Consider the following 27573-nt stretch of genomic DNA (forward strand, 5'->3'; position numbering starts at 1 on the left):
AGCTACAGCAGCCTTGGGATAATGGAGTCTAACAGCCCCGGGAAGCGGAGCCCCAGAAGCTCCAGAGCCATAGCAACCCCAGAGCTGTGGCAGTGTTGGTGTCTGAGAGCTGTGGCAGCCCAGCTGTGACGGCCCTGGGACAGTGGAGTCCCGGCAGTCCATGGACATTGGAGCTGTGGCAGCCCTGGGGTGAGCGGAGCCTGATAGCCCCGGGGCAGCAGAGCTGCGGTGGCGGGGACTGGCCAGCAGAGCTGGGAGCCAGCGGGCTGGGGGAAAGAGCGCTCCACTAGGTCTGCTGATGGATCCCAGGAGAGCCTGGAGTCGCATCAGCAGAGAAATGGAATTGATCTCTCTTGGTCTGGCAAACTCCCTCATTTGGGACCAGTCAGGTCCCGAGGTTGCCGGACCAGGGATATCAACCCTGTATCTTAAAATTTTAAAAAAAGGGTACTGATAATGCCAGTTGGAATTTCAAAGTGAAATACATTTTTTGGGGATTTCTCTGTATTAAGTTTAATCACAAATACTATTTCATTCTGCCCTTCGCATATGTAGTAGATAGAGCTTAACTTTTGGAAGGGCGAAGGAGGATAATTTCTTCAGGGATGAAGAAAATTAGTAAATATTTATATTACAACAGCATAGAGAGATACTAATTAGTATTGGGGCAAAATTATGCTTGTACAAACACAAAAGACCTGCATCAGAGAAGACAACATGTAAAGGATGATAGGAGAGGGAATCCTTCAAGTATCTAATTTTTAATTACAAAACTTAACAAATGTATTATTCTGTTATTACATAAATATTGACTTTTCTGGAGACCCCTTATCTTGGGCAGCATATAGTTTTTTATATATAGTCATCTTGACAGAAATGGGTCTTGAGGAGGAATCTGAAGAGAGAGAAGCAATCCACATCTGTTTGGGATGGGGTGGAGAGATTTCCCATAAACAAACCTGCCATCACTGGTTAAACAAAGGGATGGGGGGAGTGTGACGGAGCGCCCGCCCCCAGCCCCATCCTTTGTGAACTGGACTCATGGACATGAATATACATAACTCAAAGGTGGTTTGAGTGAATTATTTCATGTAACCCATTGATCTTCATGTCATGATCTGCTGGTTCTGTTTAACTTACTCCGTTGTATGTATTATTTGTGTGTGTAAAATTAGACACAGGGAGTGGGGAATAATTTGTGAGTTTCCAGTGTATGAATGGGAGACATGGAGGGCGTTACCCATGACTTCTAGATGAGCCACTCTAAAACAATCTTTTGTCCTTTAGTCTGAGCAGTGGTTGGTAGGGAGTGGCCTCAACTCCTTAACGAAAGGAATAGGAAAGGAGAGGCCTTGGTCTTTTGGCTGGGCTGCACCTGAAGGAAGGAGCCTGAGACCCCAGGATGGGGAAGGCAGCCCTGGTTTAGAGTGGCAGCTGGAAAAGAGGTTTTAGGGTGAGTTTAAGTTTGCACTGAGGTTTCAGTGGAGAATTAGCCAAGCAGTTTTGTTTCTTTTGATTTGTAACCTATTTTGCTCTGCCTACCTTCACTTATTACTACTTAAATCCTACTGCTTCAACTTAATAAAACCATTTTTATTTTCTATCAAACCCAGTGTAAGCTATTGTTACCTGGGGTGGGGGGCCCAGCGTGCACATTCCCCCTTTCATTGCTAAAGGGGGGCATACCTAATTCTTTGGGGTTTGATCCCATCTGGGGAGTGCTCTCTCAGGAGGCTGGGCCCTAAACTGCACTCTCTTTGGACCTGAAGTGGTTCAGTGCCTGTACTGCCTCTTGGTGGGGGCAGGAACCTCAGTTTGGGGCCTTAGCTGGGGGAGACCAGCGGAGCTGGCCCAGCAGGACCGGGCAGTGAGGAGCCCCAGAGAACAGGAAGGCAAGTGGCAGTGGCCGTGTCAGTACCTCGGGAGACACCCCTGAGGGGTCATCTGTGACTGCACCCCGTCACAGGGAGTAAGGGAGTTAAATTCAACTAGTCGATAAGCACTTCCGCATTTCTCCTTTGAAATGTACAAGAGCTTCTTATATTTATTTTCATATACATTTCCAGACTTTGTGTGTGTCTTGTTTCAGACCAAAAAAAAAAAAAGATTTTTCCTCCCAGTTATTATTTCCCTCTAACATTGTTGGCTGCAGACCAAAGATTTGCCAGGTTATTAATTTTCCTTCAGCCTAATGGGCTGCTCTCATATTTTCCATTCTGCATCAATTGCTTGTTTAGCTGCTCATTTAAATTCTTTCCTTTTTTATGAAGGCAAAATGGGTTGAGCTTTTGCAGAGTACATTGGGCAGATCAGTGGTGGTCCTTTTCAGTAGAATTGTCGGAATTCCTGAAAATATTTTTGCCATGATATTGTATGTTTTAGCTTGCTGTAGTTTTATTCTTTAGCCTTGCTTGTGGCCCAATATGGTATAGTTTAGTCACGATGTTGCTTTTAACTTCAGAGTTACACCGTAAACTCAAGAACTGGAAGTGAGAGATAAACGTGAAGGCTGTTTTTTAAAAGGTGGTTTTGTTTGCTTTTTTAAAATAACTTGACAGTTCTATCTATAAATTGAGGACCTTCAAGAAGAACTGTCAAATTGTTTAGACCAAAACATTTTGTCTAATTTTAAAATAGTTAGGTATCTGTAAGCTGGAGGGGTATCTAGGTCAGAATTAATTTAAAAAAGTAATAACAGATGTACCACATCCTGCAGTGATTGTAGTTTTATTATTTTTCAGCACCTCTGTGCACATTTTTAAATACTGTTTTTAAATATTTTCCATTTGAAAATTATTTTAATAAAAGAAGCAGGGCTCGCCGAACCATGGTGAGCCCCGCTCGCCAGCGATCTGTGCATGCGCAGATCATTCTGTGCATGTGCAGATCGCCCAAACCCAGCTCTTCCAGGTTGCAATCTACTCGCCATGGGCAAGTAGATTGCATTATTTGTCGAGCCCTGAAAAGAAGAGAAATCTATTGTTCTTTAACTGAGAAACTGAACAAAGTGTATTTTTATGCTGGACTTAAATAGAAACAGTATATGTGGTGGTGAATAATTTGCTGGCGTTAGGTGGTTAGCGATGAAGCACTATTTTCAGAACAGTGTTGACATTGCGGGTGATTCTGGTACAGAGTATTCAACAACAACAAAATCTGTTAATTTCAAGCTCCATTTAAAACACACAACAAAGCTTATGTGTGCCAAATGGAAGAGAACAAAATCATGATGGGAAAATATTTTGTTTTCAAGCTTCAAAGAGTGTCATAGTGGAAGTGAAAAAGCATAACAAATCATGGGAAAAGATGATTGAGTTGTTTAAATGATAGCCTGACTGAAAACTATTCTTTTTAAAGTCAGGATGCTGAGAGAGCTTACAAACACTTTAGTTCCCTGTAGATAGAAATTATCTGCCTCAGTATAAGCCATTAACAATGCATGCACATGTACACTGATGCTTACTTTATCTATGACTGTCATAAAATTTCTAACAATAGTTTTATAATTATGCTGCCTGTACTCATATACCATCATGTTGTTAGGATAATCAATCACAAACGCAGGGGCATGAGCCCCCAGAATGTTTTAATATAGTGCCAAATTGCTGTTCAGTGCATCTGTTTATTTGGGTTCTGTGCATAGACCAGCCAAAACTCTAATGAGCTCCTACCACATGAATATCAGTTCAAAGTTGCAAGAAGGTTACAATTGTGTTGAAGCTTGATTTCTCACAGTGGGCCTTGTTCTTCTGGGTAGCGGTAGCTCCCCTCTCCCCCAACCACAGCCAGCCCCGGCCTCTTGTACCCCCACCACAGCCCCTCCCCCCCCACCCCCCCGGGTGCTGGAGAAAGGACGGGGCGGTGGAGGCTGCAGTCTCTCGACCACCGTAGAAGTGCTGGTGCTAAGCCAGCTGCAGTAGCTAGGGCTCTCCCCTGGGGAAGGATGAGGAGGGCCAGCCAGGCTGGGGCTGCAGTGCCCAGGCTAGGAGTAGATGGGGCTTGTTCCTGAAGATGCCTTTATAAATATAGGGATGGGAGAACAAAAAACAAACAAACAAAAATCTGAAACTCTAAATAATTGAACCCAGAGAAAACTTGATCAGAAAGCTGTGAATATTGCAGAGAGGTATTTTTAGTTGTAAAACTTGTTCTTTTTTCTTCCATAAGAGGCTGCATTTACCAAAACTAAAATATGTTTTGTCAATGAAAAATCATATCTTTTGACTTTCTTTAGCTCTTACTGCTGCTGCAGGGAGAGGGAAATTGGAAGTATGCGAGTTACTGCTTGAACATGGAGCTGTTATGACAAGATCCAACAGGAGGGGAATTCCTCCACTTTTCTGCGCAGTGCGGCAGGGACATTGGCAGGTGTGACACATGCTCATGAATAAAATGAATGATTATGGGAGATGTTTTCTGAATTTTAACATTCTTTCTCCATCTTTATACACGTAATAAATTGGTGCAAGTTTTCAGAGGTACTTCCAAATTAGTACCCAAGAAAAATCCCACCACTTGAGTTATTTAAGATAGGACAAAGCATTTGAAATTACCACATCATTCTGAACTAAAAAATTGTGCTTCCTAAACTGGGAGCAGAGCAGAATGAGAGCTGATATGCCAGTTCTGTACTTATGGAAGATCAGCCTATTATGGGGGCATTCTCCCATGGCTATTATAGAATCATAAAACACTAGAACTGGAAGGGATCTTGAGATGTCATCAAGTCCAGTCCCCTGCCCTCACGGCAGGACCAAGCACCATCTAGACCATCCCTGATAGATGTCTGTCTAACCTAGTCTTAAATATCTCCAGAGATGGAGATTCCATAACCTCCCTAGGCAATTTATTCCAGTGCTTAACTACCCTGTTAGGAAGTTTTTCCTAAGTTTGAACCCAAATCTCCCTTGCTGCAGCTTAAGCCCATTGCTTCTTGTCCTATCTTCAGAGGCCAAGGAGAACAATTTTTCTCCCTCTTCTTTGTGACATACTTTTAGATACTTGAAAACTGCTAACATGTTCCCTCTCTGTCTTCTCCTTTCCAAACTAAACAAGCACAATTCTTTCAGTCTTCCCTCATAGCTCATGTCTTCTAGATCTTTATTCTAAAGCAGAGACTCAACATGTCTGTCTCCTAAATCCAGCTCCACCTCAGTCCAAGTGTATACATTTTTAATACCGTATTTTCCGGCGTATAAGGCGACTGGGCGTATAAGACGACCCCGTAATTTTTTAGTTAAAAGATAGGGTTTCGTCTTATACCCCAGCGCCCCTCCGCCTCCTTTGCTCCCGGTGTCCCTAGTCTGCTGGAGACAGTCCCCAGGAGACCAGAGGCACCGGGAGCAAAGCCGCAGCAGCGGCGGGGTCCCGCGCCTCTGAGGCTTTGCCAGAGCAAAGCCTCAGAAGCGCGGCACCGCGCCGCTGCTTCGGCTTTGCTCCCGGTGCCTCTGGTCTGCTGGGGACCGTCTCCAGCAGACCAGGGACACCGGGAGCAAAGCCTCTGAGGACGCCCCTGCAGCGGGACAGCCCCGGCACGCCTGGGCTGCCCCGCCGCTGGAGCCTCTCTGCGGCTTTGCAAGGCCTCGGGGGAAGCCGGCGGGGGGACATCCCAGGCGCGCCTGGGCTGTCCCCCCTGCCGGAGCCCCTCCAAGGCTTTGCAAAGCCACGGAGGGGCCCTGCCGCCTGTATAACCAGCGTATAAGACGACCCCCGATTTTTGGGGGATGTTTTTTAACATCAAAAGTCATCTTGTACGCCGGTATATACGGTATATAAGGCAACACCTCCATCCTGTTTACTCTATCTTTCCTGAGTAAGCTGTACCCTTCTATACCAAAATTCCAATTGTGTGTATTATCACACCAAGTCTCTGTGAAACCAACAATGTCATAATTGTGTTAGTTTATTAGCACTTCAAGTTCTTCCTGCTTATTACCTATACTCCTTGCATTTGTATATAGGTATCTAAGATACTGATTTGATTTTGCCTCCCAGTTCTGCCTTGTCCCTTCTTTTTCTCAGCTGTTATAGCCCATGCTCCCTACCTTTTTCAATCCAACTCTCAGGTCTCCCATGTTCTTCACTTACCTGTGGGCTTTGGTCACCTGCCCCGGTTGAAACTAGTTTAAAGCTCTCCCTGCTAGGTTAGCCAGTCTGCATCCAAATATGGTCTTCTCCTACCCCATCCCTCCTTAGCAGTTATTCTTGAAATATCATCCCACGGTCAAGGAAGCCAAAGCCCTCCTGGCGACACCATCTTCGCAGCCAGGCATTCACCTCCAGGATGCACCTACCTCTGCCTGGGCCCCTACCTTTGATGGGAAGGACTGAAGAGAATACCACCTGTGCTCCAAACTCCTTCACCCGTATTCCCAGAGCCCTGTAGTCACTCTTGATCTGCTCAATGTCACACCTTGCAGTATCATTAGTGCCCACATGGATGAGTAGCATGGGGTAGTAGTCAGAGGGCCGGGTAATCCTCGACAATGCCTCCATAACGTCTCGGATATGGGCCCCCAGCAGGCAGCATACCTTCTGAGATGACATGTCAGGGTGACAGATGGCTGCCTCTGTCCCCCTCAGAAGAGAGTCTCCGACCACCATTACCCCACGTTTCCTCTTTGCAGTGGTGGCAGCAGACCTCCCAACCTTCGGGATACATGGTTTCACCTCTTTTAGTGTTAGGGGGTGATTCCTTATTTCCCAGATCCAGAACAGTTCAACGGTTCCCCAGTGCCATTGTGGGAGGGTTGGGAGTAGGGGTGGAATACTGCCTGCTGCCAGAAGTGACCAGCTGCCAGTGTCCCCCCGAGCCATTTCCTCCTTCACCAGTGGTGTGTCAGCAGTCTTTTGTAGTAGGACAGCTTCCTCGGCCTCCACTGTCTCCACATGAATACTCTCCAGGAATTGCTCATGGATTCAGATACTCCTCAGCCTACCCACCTCCTCCTGTAGCTCTCCCACCTGCTTCCTGAGAGCTACCATCAGCAGGCACCTTTCACATTGGATGGTCCCCCCAGACTGGATTTCAGTAAGTGGAAATTGCAAGCCATAGTCCCTGCAAAACTACATCAGGATCTGGGTAGAGGCATCCATGATCAAGTGGTTTGTCTGGCTAAAGGCACAGGCAGAGAAGACAGAAACAGTGCTGGCAAACGTGTTGTGGGTCTTCCTAACCATATTAGGACTCCCTCTTAAACTTGCCTGTCTGCAGCCCCCTGTCCGCTTCACTTCCTTGGTCACTCTGCTTCTGGGTTTTAAAGCATGCTCGCATAAGTCAGGCCTACCCCCTCATTAGCCACATAGGGAAAGGCTGATCCTGAAGATCAGCCTATTATGGGGGTATCTCCTATGGCTTGCTATACTTGGTGGTGTGTTGCAACATGATGCAAAGCATGAGAACGCAAAGGAGAATCCTTGGTTTAGAACTGAAAACTGTTGAAGTTTTAAATTAATTATGAATGAATCAGAGTGAATATAAATAACACATTATGCATCCCATTACTAAAGTGCATTTCTAAAAATTAAATCTGCTTACCTAGGTTTAAATTAATATATTTTCAGATTGCTAAACTTCTGTTAGAGAATGGAACTGATGTGAATTCAAGTGACAAGCAAGGCAGGACACCACTTATGGTGGCTTCTTGTGAAGGACACTTGAGCACTGTGGAATTTCTACTTTCGAAAGGTAAAATCAGTAATTGTACAACTGCATGAGGGATTTTTCTGTATAATTATTTATAGGTACACAAGCCAGACAGTTTTTCAGCATAAAGTATTTTGATAGTTTTCGATCATATCTTATTTACATACAGTATGCTAGACTATACAGGCAGTCCCCGGGTTACGTACAAGATAGGGACTGTAGGTTTGTTCTTAAGTTGAATCTATATGCAAGTCGGAACTGGCGTCCAGATTCAGCCGCTGCTGAAACTGACCGCCAGTTCTGACTTACATACAGATTCAACTTAAGAACCCCAAGTGTCCCCAAGTCAGCTGCTGCTGAAACTGATCAGCGGCTGATTCCAGGAAGCCCGGGGCAGAGCAACTCTGCCTCGGGCTTCCTGTAGTCAGCGCTGGTCAGTTTCAGCAGCAGCTGACTTGGGGACGGCTGGGGCAGAGCAGCTGGGGTGCTGCTGGGTTGCTCCAGTAGCGCCGCTGCTGCGGCTTTGCTCCCGGTGTCCCTGGTCTGCTGGGGACCGTCTCCAGCAGACCAGGGACACCGGGAGCAAAGCCACAGCCGCGGCGCGGTCCCGCGCCTCTGAGGCTTTGCCAGAGCAAAGCCTCAGAAGCGCGGGAACCCGCCGCTGCTGCGGCTTTGCTCCCAGTGCCCCTGGTCTGCTGGAGATGGTCCCCAGCAGACCAGGGGCACCGGGAGCAGCTTTTCTCGCCCCGGAGGTCAAGGTGGCGGGACCGCTGCCTGCGAGCTCCGGGGCGAGAAAGCCCCGTTCATAAGTGCGGATCCGACATAAGTCAGATCCGCGTAAGTCGGGGACTGCCTGTACAATAATATTTATTTTATTGTAGTTTTGAGGGGATTAGAGGAAATAGAAGGGGGATTACTCATATATTTTGAAGTTCTCATCAATTTTTGGTTTTGATTTTAATAATTTTATAAGTTAAATATGGAACTTTAATGTAAAGAAAATCTACATGTATTTTATTTCAGATGCATCCATTTCATCCCTGGATAAAGAGGGGCTGACAGCACTGAGTTGGGCCTGCCTGAAGGGCCATAAGGGAGTGGTTCAGTATTTGGTTGAAAATGGTGCAACAATAGATCAGGTGGACAAGAATGGACGAACACCTTTGGATCTGGCAGCTTTTTATGGAGACTCTGATATAGTAAGTAAAATTAATTGTACAAAATCTTCCAAATCATTTTATCTAATTTGTATTTATTGCACCTCACCAAGAAGCAGTAGATAGGCTGACAGAAGAGTTTTTTCGTTGACCTAGGACTGTCTATACTGGGTGTTAGGTCAGCATAGCTCCACCTGTCAGGGTATGTTTCTTTTCACATCCCTGAGAGAGGTAGCTTTGTCAGTATATATTTTCATTTTAGACAAGTACTAAGTCATGTGAGGAAAGCATCCCCATCTGTACCTCTGTCTTTGGACAGATCCAGTGCACTTTAAACCTTGGTTGAAGGCTTCCCCTAAGAAAGAGAAGCTTTTGGAGACTTCTTGGAAGATTCCAGAAAGAGGATTCACATTTTAAGGAACCATGTTCGAAAAGACCCAGGTCCCTTGTAAGATGCATGGTCTTGGAAGCATTGACTTCTTGACTACAGTAGAGGCAAAGGACTCCTTCTCTGGTTGTGATGGGCAACGTATCTTGCATATAAATATCATCAAGCAGGGAGGAGCAAAGTCTCCCTCCCTGTGTGCCGAAACCATGAAGCTATGAAAATTTCAACTGTCTACCTCCCATATAGTCAGAACATGGTAGCCGATATTCTCAGCAGATGTTTCTCCCAGAACTATAAATGGGAGCAATAACCTTAGATTCTTCCAAAGGTGGAGGTCTTCTAGATGTGGATTTCTTTGTTCTCTGCAGAAACAAAATGTGCTCTCTCTTTTACTCAAACAAGGTTATAGGCCACCACTCTGTGGAAGACACCCTTTTTCTGTCCAGATTTCCTTCAGTCTTATTACTAAGGGTGCTTAACAAAATTAGACAGTTGTCCATGTAGTACTAACCTGGCCAAGACAGGTTTGGTATCTTTATCTATTTCACTTGTGTGTCCAACTATTACTCATGCTTCTGTCCACTGCACATCTCCTCTCCCAGGACGTGGATTGTGTGTTTCACTCCAACCTAGGGGTTTTCGGCTTCAGGGCATGGTTCCTCCATGGTTCAGAAGGGGTTAGTTATGCAAAGTGAAGTAGATGCTACTGAACAGTAGAAGGAGGTCAACTCACATTATTTGTCTGCAGAAATGGAAAAGATTTTTCCATTGGTGGTGTCATTGCCGTGGTCTTCTGTCTGAATCTGTGCTTCTCTCAGTCATTCTGGATCTAAAGAAATCAAGATGGTTCATTAGTACAATAAAGATGCATTTGGCAGCAGTACCAACTTTTTGTGCCCTAGCAGAAGGGTTCTCCATATTTACTTGACCTGTGTCATCTAAGGTTTATTAAAGATTTGGAGGAAACTCTGTCCCCAGATTAGAGAACCCATTCCCACCTGGGACCTCGAGCACTCTGCATAGAGGCCATAGCTCTTTGGAACTGGTGCCTGAAATACAACACAGTCACTGCAGTGCATCTTCCAGGCACCCTGAATGCAACGGCAGATGCACCCAGCAGAGTCCTCCTGGCCGAACACGAGTGGCAAATGAACCCACACATATTGGCAGACATCTACCGCCGATGGGGTCACCCTACCATAGACTTATTTGCCTTGCAGTCCAACAGCCAGTGCCCCCTATCCAGGGCAGGAATAGGCAAGAGATCAGTTGGGGATGGATGCCTTTCTCATCTCATGGACATCTCACCTATTCTACGTGTTTCCTCCGATTTCCCTATTGAACAGGGTAATTCACAGGATAAGGAGGAACAGGGACAGTCAGACGTGCTCCCTCCAGAGAGCATAATGGCATACTCAGCCAGAGCCATGGCTATCTCATAAGAATGGCCATACTGGGCCAGACCAAAGGGCCATCCAGCCCAGTACCCTATCTGCCGACAGTGGCCAATACCAGGTGTCCCAGAAGGAATGAATTGAACAGGTAATGATCAAGCGATCTCTCTGCTGCCATCCATCTCCACCTTCTGACAAACAGAGGCTAGGGACACCGTTCCTTAGCCATACTGGCTAATAGCCATGGCTCGACAAATCATTAAATGATTTCAGCCAGTTGCCCTGTTCAACGGCAGGCGTGCACATGTGCAATGCAGGTCTTATTCATGCGCAGTGCGGGGCTGGGGAGCAGATTTCGACACTGTTTGTCAAGCCCTGCTAATAGCCATTAATGGATTTAACCTCCATGAATTTATCTAGTTCTCTTGTAAGCCCTATTATAATCCTAACCTTCACAACCTCCTCAGGCAAGGAGTTCCCCAGATTGACCGTGTGCTGTGTGAAGAAGAACTTACTTTTATTTGTTTTAAATCTTCTGCCCATTAGTTTCATTTGGTGTCCCCTAGTTCTTATATTATGGGAACAAGTAAATAACTTTTCCTTATTCACTTTCCCCACACCAGTCATGATTTTATAGACCTCTATTATATCCCCCCTTAGTCTCTTCTTTTGCAAGCTGAAAAGTCCTAGTCTCTTTAATCTCTCCTCATATGGGACCCGTTCCAAACCCCTAATCGGTTTAGTTGCCCTTCTCTGAACCTTTTCTAATGCCAGTATATCTTTTTTGAGATGAGGAGACCACATGTGTATGCAGTATTCAAGATGTGGGCATACCATGGATTTATATAAGGGCAATAAGATATTCTCCGTCTTATTCTCTATCCCTTTTTTAATGATTCCTAACATCCTGTTTGCTTTTTTGACTGCCGCTGCACACTGCGTGGACGTCTTCAAAGAACTATCCATGATGACTCCAAGATCTCTTTCCTGATTAATTGTAGCTTAATTAGCCCCTGTCATATTATATGTATAGTTGGGATTATTTTTTCCAATGTGCACTACTTTACATTTATCCACATTAAATTTCATTTGTCACTTTGTTGCCCGATCACTTAGTTTTGTGAGATCTTTTTTGAGTTCTTCACAGTCTGCTTTGGTCTTAACTATCTTGAGCAGTTTAGTATTGTCTGCAGACTTTGCTATCTCACTGTTTACCCCTTTCTCCAGATCATTTATGAATAAGTTGTATGGGATTGGGCATATTCAACATATTCAACCTCGATAGCATTCCTCCGTAAAGTACCCATAAGAGACAACTGTGCAGCTGCCACATGGTCCTCTGACCATACATTTGCAAATCACTATGCACTTATGGAGGGACCTCTTTCCAAACTGAAACTTTCCACTGCTTTTTTGCCAGATCCAAAGTCCCTACCTCCCTAAAGGGAAATTGCTTTGTAGTCACCTAACGAGGAGCACCCATGGGGACATCTTTCTCGAAGAAGAAGATGAAGATGATACTCATCTCGATAGTAACTGGCGTTCTTCGAGATGAGTGTCCCTGTGGGTGCTCCACAACCCTTCCTTCCTCCCCTCGGCTTCAGGATACTGGCCTTCCCAAGCCATGGTTTCGGGGTAGAAAAGGAATTGAGGAATAGAAGGGAGGACTTGTGCATGCATGATGCCTTGTTTTCTTTACTGCAGCATCATACTGCTCCAGTGATAAGTGATATAGAAATTAATATATATTACTAATTAAGTTTTTTTATGTAGTGCAAAAATCCTATTTCTGTGGTCATAAAAAATTGAAGCATATAATTAAACATGAACATTTTAAATAATCCATGTTTAAGTTAATGTTACGTACAAATAGCCTGTACATTCTTCTTTATTGTATTTGTACTCCATTCTCCCCCAAGTGCCTCAGAACAAATTCTGGTACTATAGTTTCACACCTGTCATGTTAATGTCACAACATACTGTGATATGTTATCAAAACCTGTGCTAATTATCCTGAAGTCCATATGGTCTGTGCAGGGCTCCTCTGTAATTTTCAACTCACTTTATAATCTTGGACACTAGCAGCCATATTTGTATCTGGAAGTTCATGATGTGAATAAATGGGAGACTGGGAATGTAGTGTTGGCCTTACACTATATATGTATGTATATATTCTACTGATATGACAATAGAAAAAAAATTATTGTTTATCACTAAAGTTAGGAATGTGGCTATCACCTTCTCCCTCACTTCCCTTCTGGGTTCAAAAGACAAAAAACGGATTTAACTGATTTTAGAGACTGACTTTACAGTGAGCCCTCGCTACTTCGCGGTTCGACCATCGCGGATTCACGACTTCGCGAACTTTTTTCATTACGTATGTATATATTATAAAAGAAATATATCGCGGATTTTCCGGAAATTTCGAAAATAGCCGCGATATATGAAGACCCCAAATATTTCGTTAATTCCATTAATAATTAGTAATATCTGCTCTTACTGATGGTTCATTGCATTACATATGACATATAATTCAGTACAGAAAGAAATAAAACACGAAAAGTCTGAATATACATGTTAAATAAATACGTAAATATGGTGTCCCTACTTCGCGGATTTTCAGCTATCGCGGTCGGGTTTGGAACCTATCTACCGCGATAAACGAGGGTTCACTGTATTTCTTATTTGAGAAATGTCTCTGTGGGTGCTCCACAGCAGCTGTCGGTGTATCCTAACACCATCACCAGAGTTTTCAGAGGAGTGCCTAGGGTGCATGCACTCCCCCCCCCCCCCCCCCCTTTCAGTTCGTTCTTACCATCCCCGGCTTGAGATGGAGCTCAGCAGTGGTCTTCAACTCACCATCATTAAATCCTGTAAATAAGTAGCTCGTTTTAGTTTTTTCTTTCTTTGTTGACTGTCCATTCAATACAAGTTCTCTCTCTTAAAAAAAGAAAACAAAAAACACTTTCTCCCATGAAGTTTTTTTCCTATCTGTTGTTGGATAATCTTAAATTTCAGTTAACTATGGTGGGTTCTTAAGGTTTTAAACCTTGCTCTAACTGCAATGACACCATGCCTGAAATGTGTTAGAAGCCTGGGGGAATCTCATGTCCAGCAAGATTGCCACCATTGCACCAAATGGAAAGCACGAACCTGCAGAGAGAAAGATCTCTGCCTCAAAATGATCATGCTGTTGAAATCCTAGTACCTATCCTCTCACCCAGGTACTGAGCTGGCTGAACACCCCCAAACTGATAAAGGGAAGAAGTCCCCCAGGAAACATGTCTCATCCATGCTTTGTAAGGCTCAGTCACCCAAACGGCGCACAAGAATGAAATCAGCACTGAGAGCTGAGATAGCACCGTGTCTGAGTACCTATGATGCATTGAGCATTTCTGGCCCCGACCATAATACTAACAAGCACAGTGCGCACACAACCTGTGCTGAGGCAACAGGCCTGAGTATCCCTGCCTCACATAGCTCAGGAACCAACACAGTACCAAGTGATCATGACTCCACCATGTCAGTGCAGAGAACTATCGACATGGCACCGTGAAAACCATCCACATCGGATGCCAGCACCACAGTAACATCTGTTGGCACCATATCCACCGCAGCACTGGTGCAAATCTCAGCACCGGCAACAACAACGCTGGCATTGGTACCGGATATGATGCAGACAATAATGTCGCCATTTACCCTGCCACCGAGGTACCTGCATCAGAGGGACTTACTTGTCTCCTCCACATTCAATTCTCCTTTCTTCAGTACCAATACTTCACCCAGTACAACAGTACCAAAACACTGCATGTTGCCTACTGAACTATCTAGCGACAATGATGATGATGGAGTGAACTTTCTCACTACAGCAGTCACCTGGCACTGAGATCCATACAATCTGCTCATGCCAGTTTGAGACCCTCCCCTCCCCCCCAGGCAGGGATATCTCACCATAGGGACCACATCCGTGGCTGCCACCAGCCTTGCCATATTTGACATACTGGCATTACTGGAGACCATGGGCCTATGATTATAGAAAGAAGCATATAATGAAGTGTAACATACAACCTGCTCCCTCCCCATCTCCGCAATCACCACAACAAATGGAAGAGGTGGTGCAGGAACCACAGTCCTGGCAATCAGGACCTGAACGTCCACCTGTTGACCAAGACACTTTCCATCCCTGTAACAGGGATCCCTTTCCTGACTCCAGAACCCTCTGTAACCCTCACTACAGATGCTTCCCTCAAGCGATAGGGAGCGCACATGGCAAACACAACAATTCAGGGTCTTTGGTCCCCAGCAGAGAGGACTCTTTACGTAAAGATTCTAGAGCTCAGAGACATCAGACATGCATGCCACCATTTTCTTTCAGCATTGTCAGACAAACATGTAAGAGTCTACACCGACAACATCACATGCATGTTTTATATAAACAGGTAGAGTGGTGCATGCACCCATGCTCTCTATACAGAGGCTATTGCCCTCTGGAACTGGTGCCTCAAACACGGAATTACTATAAGTGCCTGCTACCTTCCGGGTATATTCTCAACACCACCGCATATGCTCTCAGCAGAGCCTTACCTCAAGAACACGAGTGGCAGATGGATAACAGCATACTGTCAACAATCTTTCATCATTGGGACTATCCTCTAATAGACTTTTTGCCATAATCAACAACAAAAAGTGCTCCCTCTTTTGCTCCAGAATGGGCATAGGCAAAGAATCTATGGGGTATTCTTGGTATTCAACTGGAGCCACTATCTGCTCTACGCTGCCCCCACCTTACGTCTCCCCAACAAAACCATGCACAAAATAAGAACAAATAGAGGAAGGGTCATTCTTATAGCTCCTTTTTGGCCCAGGCAGCCATGGTTCCCCTTCCTCAGCAGGATGGCTGTATTTCCCTAATCACATTACTGCAGAATCCAGTCCTGCTATACCAACCAGGGCTCCAAATTCAACATCCCAGCTTATCCAGGTGACACCTAAAAGCCTGGTACCTACATGGTTCTCAGGGATAAACTATAATGCTCCAAACAGAATATGCTACTACATAGCAGAGCCAAGTCCACTTGAGAAACGTATTCCCACAAATGGGCACGATTTGTCCACTGGGCCACATCACGAAGCATCCCACTCAAAGCAGCACCATTACCTACCATCCTCAAATATTTCCTCTATTTCAAACATCTGTCATCTGTCAGTGAGTTCAGTCCTATTCTGTCTGGCAATGATTACAACCTTCCACATCAAAATCGACAGCACTACCATATTTGCCTACCCAATGACAAAACAGTTCCTCAAAGGTCTCCAGGCCCTATACCCTGACGTAGCTCCAACAACTGATCCATGGGATTTGCACTTAGTCCTCAATGCACTCACCAAATAGCCACATGCTCCCTACTTTACCTATCAATGAAGACTGCCTTGTTAGTGGTTATTACCTCGGACAGGATGTTGGAGAAATAGCAGCACTGATGGCTGACTCTCCCCGCCCCCCCACACTTATCTTTTTTAAGGATAATGTAACTCTCCATATGCAGCCCAAATTTCTGCCCAAGATATGGTCTTCCTTCCATCTACATCATATCATTCACCTTCCTGTATTTTCCCCTAAGCCCCATGCTAATCAGTTTGAAGCAAAAAATGCAAGCACTTGATATCACAGGGTGCTATCCTTTTACATACATAGAACAAGATCCTTCAGATCTTCACCAAAACTCTGTTTCATTAGTGGAACGTAATAAGGGAAAGTTTATATCGTCCCACAGCCTCTCTCGTAGGATTTTGGACTCCATCAGATTCTGTTATGAACACAACCAAATAAAGCCACCTATCAAAATACACACAAACTCCACCAGAGCAGTGGCCGTATCAGTGGCTTATTTTCGAAAGGTTCCCATTGTAGACACATATGCAGCAGCCACATGGGCCTCCAAACAGACATTTGCCAAACACTATGCATTTTTTCAAGGCACTCTATCAACAACCGAAGTGGCCAAGACTGTGTTAGCTACAGCGTACTTACCGTATCTGAAGTCCCTACCTCCACACATTGCTCTGTAGTCAGGCGCTGTGGAACATCCACAGGGATGGATGTCTTTCACTTAAGAGGAGGAGGTTACTTACTTGAGCAGTAACTGATGTTCTTCGAGATGAGTGTCCCTGTGGGAGCTCCGCTCCTTTCCCTTCTCCTCTACTTCAAAAATCTTACGCAGGCTGGGTTTCTGGGTAGAGAAGGAACTGAAATAAGGGGGGCCAGGCATGCACGGTTATGATGTGTGGGATCTGTGGCTGTGGGTGCTGTGCATGCCCCCACCTTCCCCAGCACAGCTGTGAAAACTATGATCAATGGCACTTGGATGCACCAACATCCACAGAGATGCTCATCTCGAAGAACGTCAGTTACTGCTAAGGTGAGTAACCTCCTCTAAACAGCAACTCCAAGTAGGATTAGGAAGTGGCTTCACTATTCTGCCTTTCATGCTGAAAAGAATTTTTAAAGGTTTTATCCACTCTCCTCTCTTTTCTAGGTGCAGTATTTAGTAGAGAAGGGTGCAGTGATTGAACACGTAGACCACAGTGGAATGCGTCCATTGGACAGAGCAATTGGATGTCGAAATACTTCAGTAGTGGTCACTTTACTTAGAAAAGGTGCCAAATTAGGTTAGTAAGCCCATTCTGTATCGTCAAATGAAAATTTTTGTTTGTGTTGTTTTTGTTTAGAAAGGAAAGAATTGAATGTCTGCTCTAGTACAATAATTGCCATGTTTATTACACAGATTTTCAGAGTCAATCACATTCCTTCAGAATGGAAGGCTATAAAACATATTATGTACAAAAAATTACTTTAAAAGAACTCTATTTAGGTTGCAAAATCAAGCATGCCAAAGTTCAAAAATGCCAGTTTTATGGTTACCCATGCAACCTTAATTATGTCTCCTTGTGCATTGAATGCTGCAGGTGTCCTGTGAAACAGTGAATAGTCAATTAAAAAGATTGAATCAACATGCTGATGTGTTGGGGGTGGGAGTGGGGGGTGGATTACTGTTATGTGGTCAACCCTGTTTCTGCTATTTCTAAATTTTTGAATGCATGACTTTGCAACCTTAAGAATATTCCTTTACTGTAGATTTTTATATTGAACTTTCTAGAGTTTATAAAAGGAAAAAGGTTAACAGAAATTCTATGGTGTCCAACTGCAACCACCCCTGTCATCAACAGGGTTCAAACCTTGAACTCTTAACACCGCAAGACAGATTGAGTCTCTCAAACTTCAGAATATAAACATGTGCTCTCCTCTCTCCCTTGGCTCCTTTACCTCTTCCCCTGGAATTGGAGCGAGTTCTGTTGCCACCTGGTGCCCCTTGAGGAGCTGTAGAGGAGAAAGAGCCTCTATGGCTAGGTGTGGGATCCAGGGGCAGCTCATGGTAGAGAGGAGACCAGAACTGGTTTGCTGTCTCCTTCTGCCACATGGGCATGGGCCACAAACTAGATACCACTCAATGCATGTGCTCTGACAACTCCTTGCAAACAAGAGAAGGAGATGGTGATTTTTTTTTTATCTTAGCAAAAGCTGCCATAGTATGTTATAGACATTTATGTAGCATGAGGGCAAAATTATGATACCCGATACCAAAATTATGCTGCAAACAAGGGAGGTGTGAGAATTTCTCAAAGAAAGAAAGAATAATTTGTAAAGGAAGCTATTAAGGAACTTAAATATAGTGGTTGTTACGAGAGCAAGCGGGGAGGAAGCAGGCGCTGGTGCTGGGAGAGAGCTGGCTTAAAAGCCGGTTCTCCCCAGCACTGTATCCACAGTGGGCAAAGGCGAAGCAGGAACCAGGTATGAGCCAGGAATTGGTTGATTCCTGGCTCGCACCCAGTCTCAGATCCTGCGCCTCTTAAACATTTAAAAAGCAGAAGCATGGTGGAATGGGGGACCTGGTGCGAGCTGGGAATCAGCTGTCCTGGCTCATGCAGCGTGCACTCTGGTGTGCACCAGCCTTTTAAATGTATTAAGAGCTGACAGGCTCTTAATACTTTTAAAAAGCAGAGGTGCCGCATCTGCGACTGGGTCTGAGCCGGAACAGCTGATTCCCAGCTTGTGCTTGTCACTCCCCGTGCTTCTGGTTTTTTAAATGTATTAAGAGCTGGCAGGCTCTTAATACATTTAAAATGCAGAGGCGCAGTGTCTGAGACTGGGCGCAAACTAGGAATCAGCTGAACCAGTCCCTGCTACACCTCTGCCTCTCTCCTCCCCTTCCCACAGAGACGGTGTTGGGGGGCTCATGCTCCCCACCCTTGCTGCCTGGGATCCAACCCCACTATGGATTTGCCTTTTAAATGTATTAAGGCTGAAGCCTTAAAAGGCTGAAGCACAGAGTGGGGGATCTGGCTCTTAATACATCCAAAAGAAAGTGCTGCAGCAGTGTTAGCTTCCGGGGCTGGGAGCTAACCCTGATGCAGCTCCACCGCTTATTGACTACTCAACTAGTTGATGAGTTGATTCAACTAAATTTAACATCCCTATTAAGCTCATGCTTCAATGCTTCCCTGAAGTGGACCCTAAAACAGGGTAAACACACTTTGAACCATTAATGCCAGGCTGGTGTGTGTATAAACATTTCTAGAATGATTCATCACTTGCATAATATCCACTGAAGTCAACTGAACTTTTTGAATGTAAAACTATGTTGGAAACAAGCCCCTAAGGTTTTTTTAGTAATAGCAGAAATGTCCTTTGAAAAATATTTAATGTCTTAACTTGCAGGAAATGCAGCGTGGGCAATGGCCACTTCTAAACCTGATATTCTAATTATTCTACTACAGAAGTTGATGGAAGAAGGAAACATAATGTACAAAGTAGGTAGATTCTTATTTTCATTGCTAACTGAATGTTGTTGTTAGGGTGCTATTACTGAAAGGTAGGCAATGATTGTCTATTAAAACATCTGCTGTTTTGTCTTGAAGAAACTATTGATAACTATATGCAACCCTCTTCCCTCATGTTGTGGGGCAGAGGAGCCAAGGAGCTTTGAGAGCAAATAGCTTTATCCTATGGCTACATCTAGACTACGAGCCTCTTTCAAAAGAGAGCGTCTAGACTACAAGCAGATTTTTAAAAAAAGCAAGCCGCTATTTCGAAAGAGAGGTTAGACGCTCTCTTTTGAAAAAGCACAGTTTGCATTCAATAGCGCCTTTTTTCAAAAGAGTATTTCCGAAAAAAGGCGTTATTCCTGATAAAATGAGGTTTACCGTGATCAAAAACACTGCCACATTCTTTCAATTTACTTTCAAAATAACGTGGCTGCAATCTAGACGCAGGGGAAGTCTTTTCGAAAAAAGGCCATTTTTTTCAAAAAATCCCTATAGTCTAGACACGTCCTATGAGAGAGAGAGATTGGGAACACACAGATCTTGGACATAGTGGATGAGAGGATTTGACTTGGATTTTCTTTACTATCGATCAAGTTTTTCACTGAAATATTGGTAACATTTAGTTATTCCTTATGATGTCAGGAAGCTTATTTTGATGCTATCTTACTGAATTAGGTATGAAAAAGGTACATAAAGCATAGCGTTTTGTTAGGATACTTCTTTCCATGTTTATTTAAATGTGAATTGAGCAAACCTTTGATGTTTGATAAATGTTTTTCCTCTGGTGATGTACTGCTTCACAAGTATTCGGTTGGAAGTGTCTTAAGTAGTGTGACATGCTTTCTGTGTCTAGTTCATGCAATGTAGCATCCAGAGGTATTATGTGGGCATCACTCAAAGGCCATTTTAGCCATGGGATTTGAAATGCAGTGGATAGGTATCCTAGTCCTATTAGTTACCTGTAGGCCTAATTTATAAAGAGACACACCAAGAGAGAACTTATAACAAATTTATCATTTAGACTAATGCAAAGTTCAAAGCAAATGTTATTTAAATCAATAAATGAATTATAAAATATTTATAAAAAAGATTTAATTTTATTAACTAAAACAATTGCTAGCTGTTACCTAAATTCTGCTTATTAAGTGTTGGCAACACTTTCTCACAGATATTTAGCTTTCCACAGAGGTGTTCTCTGAATGTCTTTTGGATTCTTGTAGCATTTACATATATTTCCTTTGACATTTTTTAGTAGTTAGAGAAGAATAGCTTCAGTTTTCAATCTCTCTTCGATAGGTCAGGATGTCTCCACCTCCCTGCCCTCCTGCAATTCCTTCCCTCCACTATCTAGCAAACCACACAGCAACAAAACACCTTCATCATTTGACTTACAGCTCTAAAAGAATTTGTGTGTGGTGGTAGAATCTACATCTGTATGTTGCTCTGAATATAGGGTGTTCTTCCTCTGAGTTTATTTTGAGATTTTACAGAGAAGTACCACCCCCAATAAAAGTTGTGGCTTAAAGGCATCATTTCGTTTGTAGTTTTGCTGTTTATGCTTTTAAACCAATTGTTCAATTATCTTCTGTAAAACTATTCCACATCAGATGTCAAACCAAGAAATGGTATTATCAACTAAACCTTGCATGTCTGAAGAATTCTGCTTTGGAACTAGTGTTACATAATTTAAATGTAAATATTTGAATATCCCTGTTTTCGAAAAAAAATTATTTGTAAATACAGTATATAAAAAATTTGATTCCATTTGAAGAACATCTGTTCAGCAAGTGTCAAATAGAAATAATTAATATTAATGCATTTACAAATCAGACTTCTAAAGCTCTTGTATTCTAAACATGTAGAAAGGGAAGATGAAGGAAGCAGCTCAGCGATATCAGTATGCCTTAAGAAAGTTTCCTCGGGAAGGGTTTGGAGAAGAAATTAAAGCTTTTAATGAACTCAGAGTTTCCTTGTATTTGAACCTGTCACGGTGTCGCAGAAAAACAAATGTAAGTTCTTATTGATCTGTTGCTCACATATTTAGAGCATTAGAAGCTTGAACTCCATAAATATATAGAAAGATAGTATGCTGCACCATGGTGCTCTTGTGATTCTTACTGCTCCTGCTGTGCTAAAGGAGGGGCAGAGAAATCTGCCATTGGGAGGATGTCCAGAAAACACACATGGTACTAGCATGAAGTGAGGGACAAGGGAAGAGGGGAAAACCATGTAGGCAGGTAGATTACCTGTTAGTCTTGAAGTGATTGCAAACTAGCATAATGGGTCACTGCACTTGTAACTGGTTGGATCCCTTCCTTCTGAATCTCTAGTACTAGCAAATTCCGTATCCACAGCTATTTCAGCCATCATCTACTGATTTTGAGCTCTCTGTTGCCACAACCAATTGGACTCCTCACAAAATAAGGTTATACTCAGAATGAGTAAGGACTTGTCTACATGGGCAAAATTGGCCATCTTAACTATTACAGAATGACTGCCCTGCTTTTATTCCAGAATAAGGGGAATACGGACAGGTCTATACTGTGGGCCAGATCAACGGGTCAGTGATTGATCCAGTGAGAGCTGATTTATTGTGTCTGATATAGACACAACAAATAGACGTCCAGTCGCTCTCCTGCTATCTCCAGTACTTGATCTCAACGAGAAATGCAAAGGAAGTTGATGGGATAGCATCTCCCATCGACATGCCTCTGCAAAGACACCCTAGTAAGTAGATCTAAGTACGTTGACTTTAGCTACACTATTCATGTAGCTGACATTGCGTAACTTAGATCGATCTTCTCCCACGTACACACCACTGACCCAGTATGTAGACATGCCCAAAAAGAGAATAGTTATTCTAGAATAGGTATGCCAAACGATTTCCAGTTGGAGACAAGCCGTAGGAGTGGCAGAATAAGGTCCATCTTGCTCTTTTTTTTAACCTTCAACTTTCCTTTTGCCAATTTAAATAGTACTGTATTAGGGATGTAACCAGTAAAGCAGTGATGCTTTCCGGGTGATGCTTACTGGTAACCAGCAACCCAGCAGAGCTGGAGCAGCTCCCTGCCCACAGTGCGGTGGGCTCAGTCCAGCCTAACTAAAGCAGCCCATGTCAGTCGGCCTGGCTGAGCCTGAGCAGCCCCCTCCCATGGGATCCCAGTTAAGTGATTAACCATCACATTTTAACCAGTTACCTGATGAAACGGGATTTTCTATCTCTATACTGTATGAAGTGGGTAGGCTACAGGAGCTCTCGAGATTAGTTGCAGATGTGACCAGAAACAAAGTGCTTGTAATATTTTAAAAATATCTATATGTAATTGTATACATTAAAATATAATTGTTATTAAATTAGGACTTTGGCATGGCGGAAGAGTTTGCTACCAAGGCACTTGATCTGAAACCTAAATCCTATGAAGCCTATTATGCAAGAGCAAGAGCCAAGAGAAACAGCAGGTACTGTCTATGACTTTGTCTTTACATGTAGATCTTTGTTTCATAATATTTTTAAACAACTGATTTACAGGTCAGTTTAAGGTGCTGTAGGTGTGTATATTTGAAAACTCTTTTTTGTCTCCTTTTCTGTTTGTTTATTAACTCTCTACAAAATTAATAACCACAGAGTTAATGCATGTGAATGGTGCCAGATAGCTAGTATACACAGTTGTTTCTGGAATTCCTGGTGAAACTTGTTTAAATAATGATGGGCGGAGTGAGTAAATGCCCAGTTTTGGCATCCATCTTTTTATAAATGACTGTAAATAAAGCTGCTGATGTGTCCAGTGCTGCCTACTTGTTAACAGCTTTTGCCTTCCTAAAGGGTTTCTGATCCTCTAATGGGATGGAGCGGGAATTATATGGTACCTGGTCTCTTTTTTCCTCATTCCTAAGATGCCCTTTGAGTATTGAGGATTCCCTAATTTCCTGTCAACACCACATCAAGCAGCATATATTGATTAAAAGACAACAGATCACCCAGTGCACCTCTCTTATTACCTATCAGGGCAGCCCTTTGATTATAGTAGAGGTATAATTGCCCAAAATTGTAATAAATTATTTTTTCTTTCAGAGGGACAGTGTTGGCATGGGGCACTTTTGGAACAGTTTACTCTTATTTTTTTGTCTTTACACAGACAGTTTATTGCAGCTCTTGCTGACCTACGTGAAGCCATAAAATTGTGCCCCGGTAATCAAGAAATCAAGAGGCTCCTGGCTAGAGTAGAAGAGGAGTGCAAACAGTTTCAGAGAACACAACAACAAAAGCAGCAGTGTCCAAAGCCATCTCAGCATAATGACTCTGAGAATGAGGAAGAGGTTCTTGTCCTAGGACTGAATGATCATTTCAGTCCTGAAGAAACAGAAGAATTTCCACGCCATGATGACTCTCCATCTTCACAGAGGCAGACAACTTTGTCCCAGACAACTTCTCCCTACAGCAGAACCCTGCAAGAAGGCCTTCAACAGAAAGCCAGACCCATTTCCCCTCAGAAAAAAAATGGGAGTAAATATCTGAGAGAACCAGGAGTGATTATGCAACCAACAAAGCAAGCACAGATTGTGAAAACTAATCAGCATTTGAATTCTGTTCAGCCTGGATCAAGAACTGGAACTACACTGTGTAGTGCAAAGACACAGTCCTCTTTTCAGCATCTTCCACAAAGTGCTATGCCACTCCGACACACTGGAAATCTACCTAATAAAAGTCAGCAGTTAGATGGGCCGAACACTTTATCATCTGGAAGCATTCCCACAGATTCCAGCTCTGGACTGCACAATGAAAGATTAGCATCCAACCAATGTCCCCAATTACTGCATAGTGAGAGTCTCTCAGCTCACTCTTTCACAAGCAAGGCCAAAACCACAGATAGGTTTACTGTCCGTGTACCTTCAGTCATGGAGAAAGCAGCTCCAATTCAAATGAATTGCAGTGAAGCAAAACAGCAAAGCTCTGTAACTACTGGAATCTCTTATGGCTGTCCATCTAGCAGCATGATCATTTCCAGATCAACAAGTAGTTTAACTTCAACCAGCAGCTTTTCAGATAGTAAGAAAGGATTAGAGCCAGATGTTCAAATAAAGGAAAACAAAATTAGTCAAGTTCAGAGTGGCACGACTGAACATAGACCTCGGAACACACCATTTATGGGGATCATGGATAAGACAGCAAGGTTCCAGCAGCAGAGTAATCAAAGCAATCGTACTTGGCATTGTCAAGCATCTGAAGAGGTACTAGCAAATACTTCTGGTGGGTTAGTTCAATCTTCAAACTGTGAGCAGTTATCTGCCAGACAGACAGGTGGATATAGTAATCAAACTAAAAGTTCCTCTCCTGCGATTGCCCCAGGAGAAAATATGCAAAATGGAATGCAGCCTAAAGAACTTGAGGAGCTCACGTACCAAATGTCTGCCCACTGTCAAGAGAGCAGGACTTCTAAAACTATTCCCCATTTGTATCCAGATGCTATACCTAAACAGCAGTCTTATGTTAATAAGGAAGGTCAACTAAGTCTTGTCACTTCTGCAAAACCAAAGCGATCTTTCATAGAGTCTAATGTATGAATAATGCTATTTTGTATAATAATAATAAGCTGGTTGTGAACTTAGCACACTACAGCATATTGATGACTTATGTTAATTACTAATATAGGGCTGTTTCCTCATAGAATATTATTTCTGCATAACATATTGATTATCATCTGGCCACTTTTCTAATTTTGAGTAGGTTATCCATGTTGGCCAGTATTATTCATAGAAATATGGGAAACAACCACTTTCTTAAGAAGCTATACATGGAAACCATTGTGGAAACAAGAATGTTAACTGGCATGTCAAACTGAACTAGAAATGATTGACACATGCATTTACATGGTTAGCTAAGATTGTGAATGCACTGAATTGGGATCTTTAAAGAGGAAAAATAATTTATTTCTTATTATATTCCATCCTTATTGTAAAATTTGGTTATAACATTTTCCTCCTATAGGGGTCTTTAATCTTGGCATCTAGTTGTATTAAATCTCATCATTTGAATAATAATTATAAACTATAACTAAGTACTCTTTTTAGTACTTAAAATGCTTGACTCCAACAATATTATGAGTGTGAAATACACAGTATGTAATATCCAGATCTGTAAATGACTGTGTTCTGATCACAGAGCTATAGTGTTACTTCATTAGTTTTCTAGGTGGATTTAATTGGGTTGCATGATGTAAATTTAGGAACTATAAGTGACTTGTATATGGGTAAACGTTAAGCAGCTATGTTTTGACATGTAAATATGATGTTATTTTTATTACTACAAGAAACAAAGTAAAATTCAGTAAATTACAGCAACAGATTTGCATGCATTTTTAAAAAAGCTTCAACCATACTGGCTATTGCACTGAATACTATTATATTATGGCATGTTAACAGTATACCAGTAACCGCACTTTATATAGTTTACCTAAAACACCTTTCAGGTGCTACCTTAATACAAAATTATGTACTGTACATTCACAAAGAACAAGTACAGAAATGAAATACTTTATAAAAACATTTTATAGGAAGTCGGATGTATTATTTTGAGGATATGAAGATTTGAGGAAAAGGGTAGGTGTGCATTTGCTTTATAGGATGGGGTTGAAAATTTTTTCAGAGCTTGGGGGAAAAAAGTTCTATATTTGGAAGAATGTTTTCAGAATGAATAGTTATAATGACATTCCTGTGTGTAATAAAGGTTTGTGTTGTACGAGTTAGAATTTTCAACTTTTATTCCCATGAAGAGTATGTACATACATTGTAAAAACAGCCTTACACATTTTTCAAAATTCCTTCAGAAATTGCATTATTACACCATCGCTTATTTATTGTTTACTGTTTCTTTGATATTTGTACAAGATTTGTTCTCTTCTTCTGTAGTTCTTTTTTTGCACTGCTACTGTATTTTTCCTTATGAAATAAAGACTATTAATATAGTTATGGGTTGAGAGGTGCACTCTTACTTTGGATATTGTGTATTTTTATAAAATCACTGACAAATACACACAAATTAGATTAATGTTGTGTATGTACCATAATTATAGAAAAGAATCTGTTAGTAATTACATTATATAAGTCTCCCACTCCCAGTTTTTCTTTTATAAGATCTGTATAACTTCACCAGTGTCTTCTGAGGACAAACTCTAGAGAGTATACAATATGATCTTTTGAAGGTAAAAGGCTTGTCTTGATTGATAATAGCTTCTCTGGTATAGTAGAACCTTAAAGATATGAACACCAGAGTTATGGACTGATGGTCAACTGGCCACCAAGGAGAACAAGAATTAAGCTCTCAGGCAGTAGCGGAGAGAAAAACAAACCAACCAACATGGGGGATGCAGGAATCTCACGGGGCCCGGTTTTCCTGCAGTAAGTGGGTGGGGCTTGCTACACAAGTTGCCCGCGTGCAGCCCCCGGCGCCCATCAGCTGCGGCTGGACTAATCAATATACAAATCCTCGAGGCATGGCTGAGCTGCAGCGTGTTTGCGCCACAAACAGCCCCCTGTCCAAGTGCATGACTGGCCTGTGAAACTGTTTGGTAAAAGTTTTTTTTTGTTTTTTTTTTTTTTTGTTTTTTTTTTTTTTGCCACAGGCTCTTGTGCTTGGCTCGGCCATGTTGCTGACTCCTGCATGTGTGTGTGTGTGGGGGGGGGGGCACTGAGGTAACTCGCGTGTGTGTTGGGGGGGGGCATTGCATGTAGACATGCATATGCAGTATCCCGGGGGGGAGGGGTGTGCGTGACATGCCTTTCAGGTACTGTCGCATCGTGGGGGGGAGGGGTGTTTGCGCCCTCCATCCTGCACTTACTTACATTTCTTACAGTCATTGGTGTATTGCAGAGCAGCATGTTGGGGTATGTATTCCTGAGGGAGGGTGCAGGAATTTAGGCAGAGCCATGGGGGATGCAGAAGTCAGGATTTGGGGGGGTGTATGACAGGGTGGGGGGAGGCTGGGGATGGGTGCAGGAGACATGCTGGGGTGACTGAAGGGCTGGATGGGGTGCAGAGGCAGGGTAGGGAGATGGGCTGTTGCAGGTGAGGGCTCAGGGCAGGCTTGTCACAGCTAGATCATGGCTGAT

General features: G+C 43.0%; 1 protein-coding gene across 9 annotated transcripts in view; it reads left to right on the forward strand.

The window, feature by feature from the left end:
• The window catches only part of TANC1 (tetratricopeptide repeat, ankyrin repeat and coiled-coil containing 1), a 207908-nt gene extending 181479 nt beyond the window's left edge, over positions 1-26429 (forward strand). For all 9 annotated transcript variants that reach the window (XM_014575373.3, XM_075933446.1, XM_075933448.1 and 6 more), the window contains 8 exons: positions 4235-4368; positions 7564-7687; positions 8669-8844; positions 17121-17253; positions 19361-19452; positions 21330-21476; positions 22826-22926; positions 23604-26429. In XM_014575373.3, the coding sequence (XP_014430859.2) occupies positions 4235-4368; positions 7564-7687; positions 8669-8844; positions 17121-17253; positions 19361-19452; positions 21330-21476; positions 22826-22926; positions 23604-25029 (2333 nt within the window). In that variant the 3' untranslated portion in view covers positions 25030-26429. The remainder of the gene's footprint in view (positions 1-4234; positions 4369-7563; positions 7688-8668; positions 8845-17120; positions 17254-19360; positions 19453-21329; positions 21477-22825; positions 22927-23603) is intronic.
• Positions 26430-27573: the final 1144 nt, after the last annotated feature.

This window comes from Pelodiscus sinensis, chromosome 7 (genome assembly GCF_049634645.1).
Source record: "Pelodiscus sinensis isolate JC-2024 chromosome 7, ASM4963464v1, whole genome shotgun sequence".
In the NCBI taxonomy this organism is placed as follows: Eukaryota; Metazoa; Chordata; order Testudines; family Trionychidae; genus Pelodiscus; species Pelodiscus sinensis.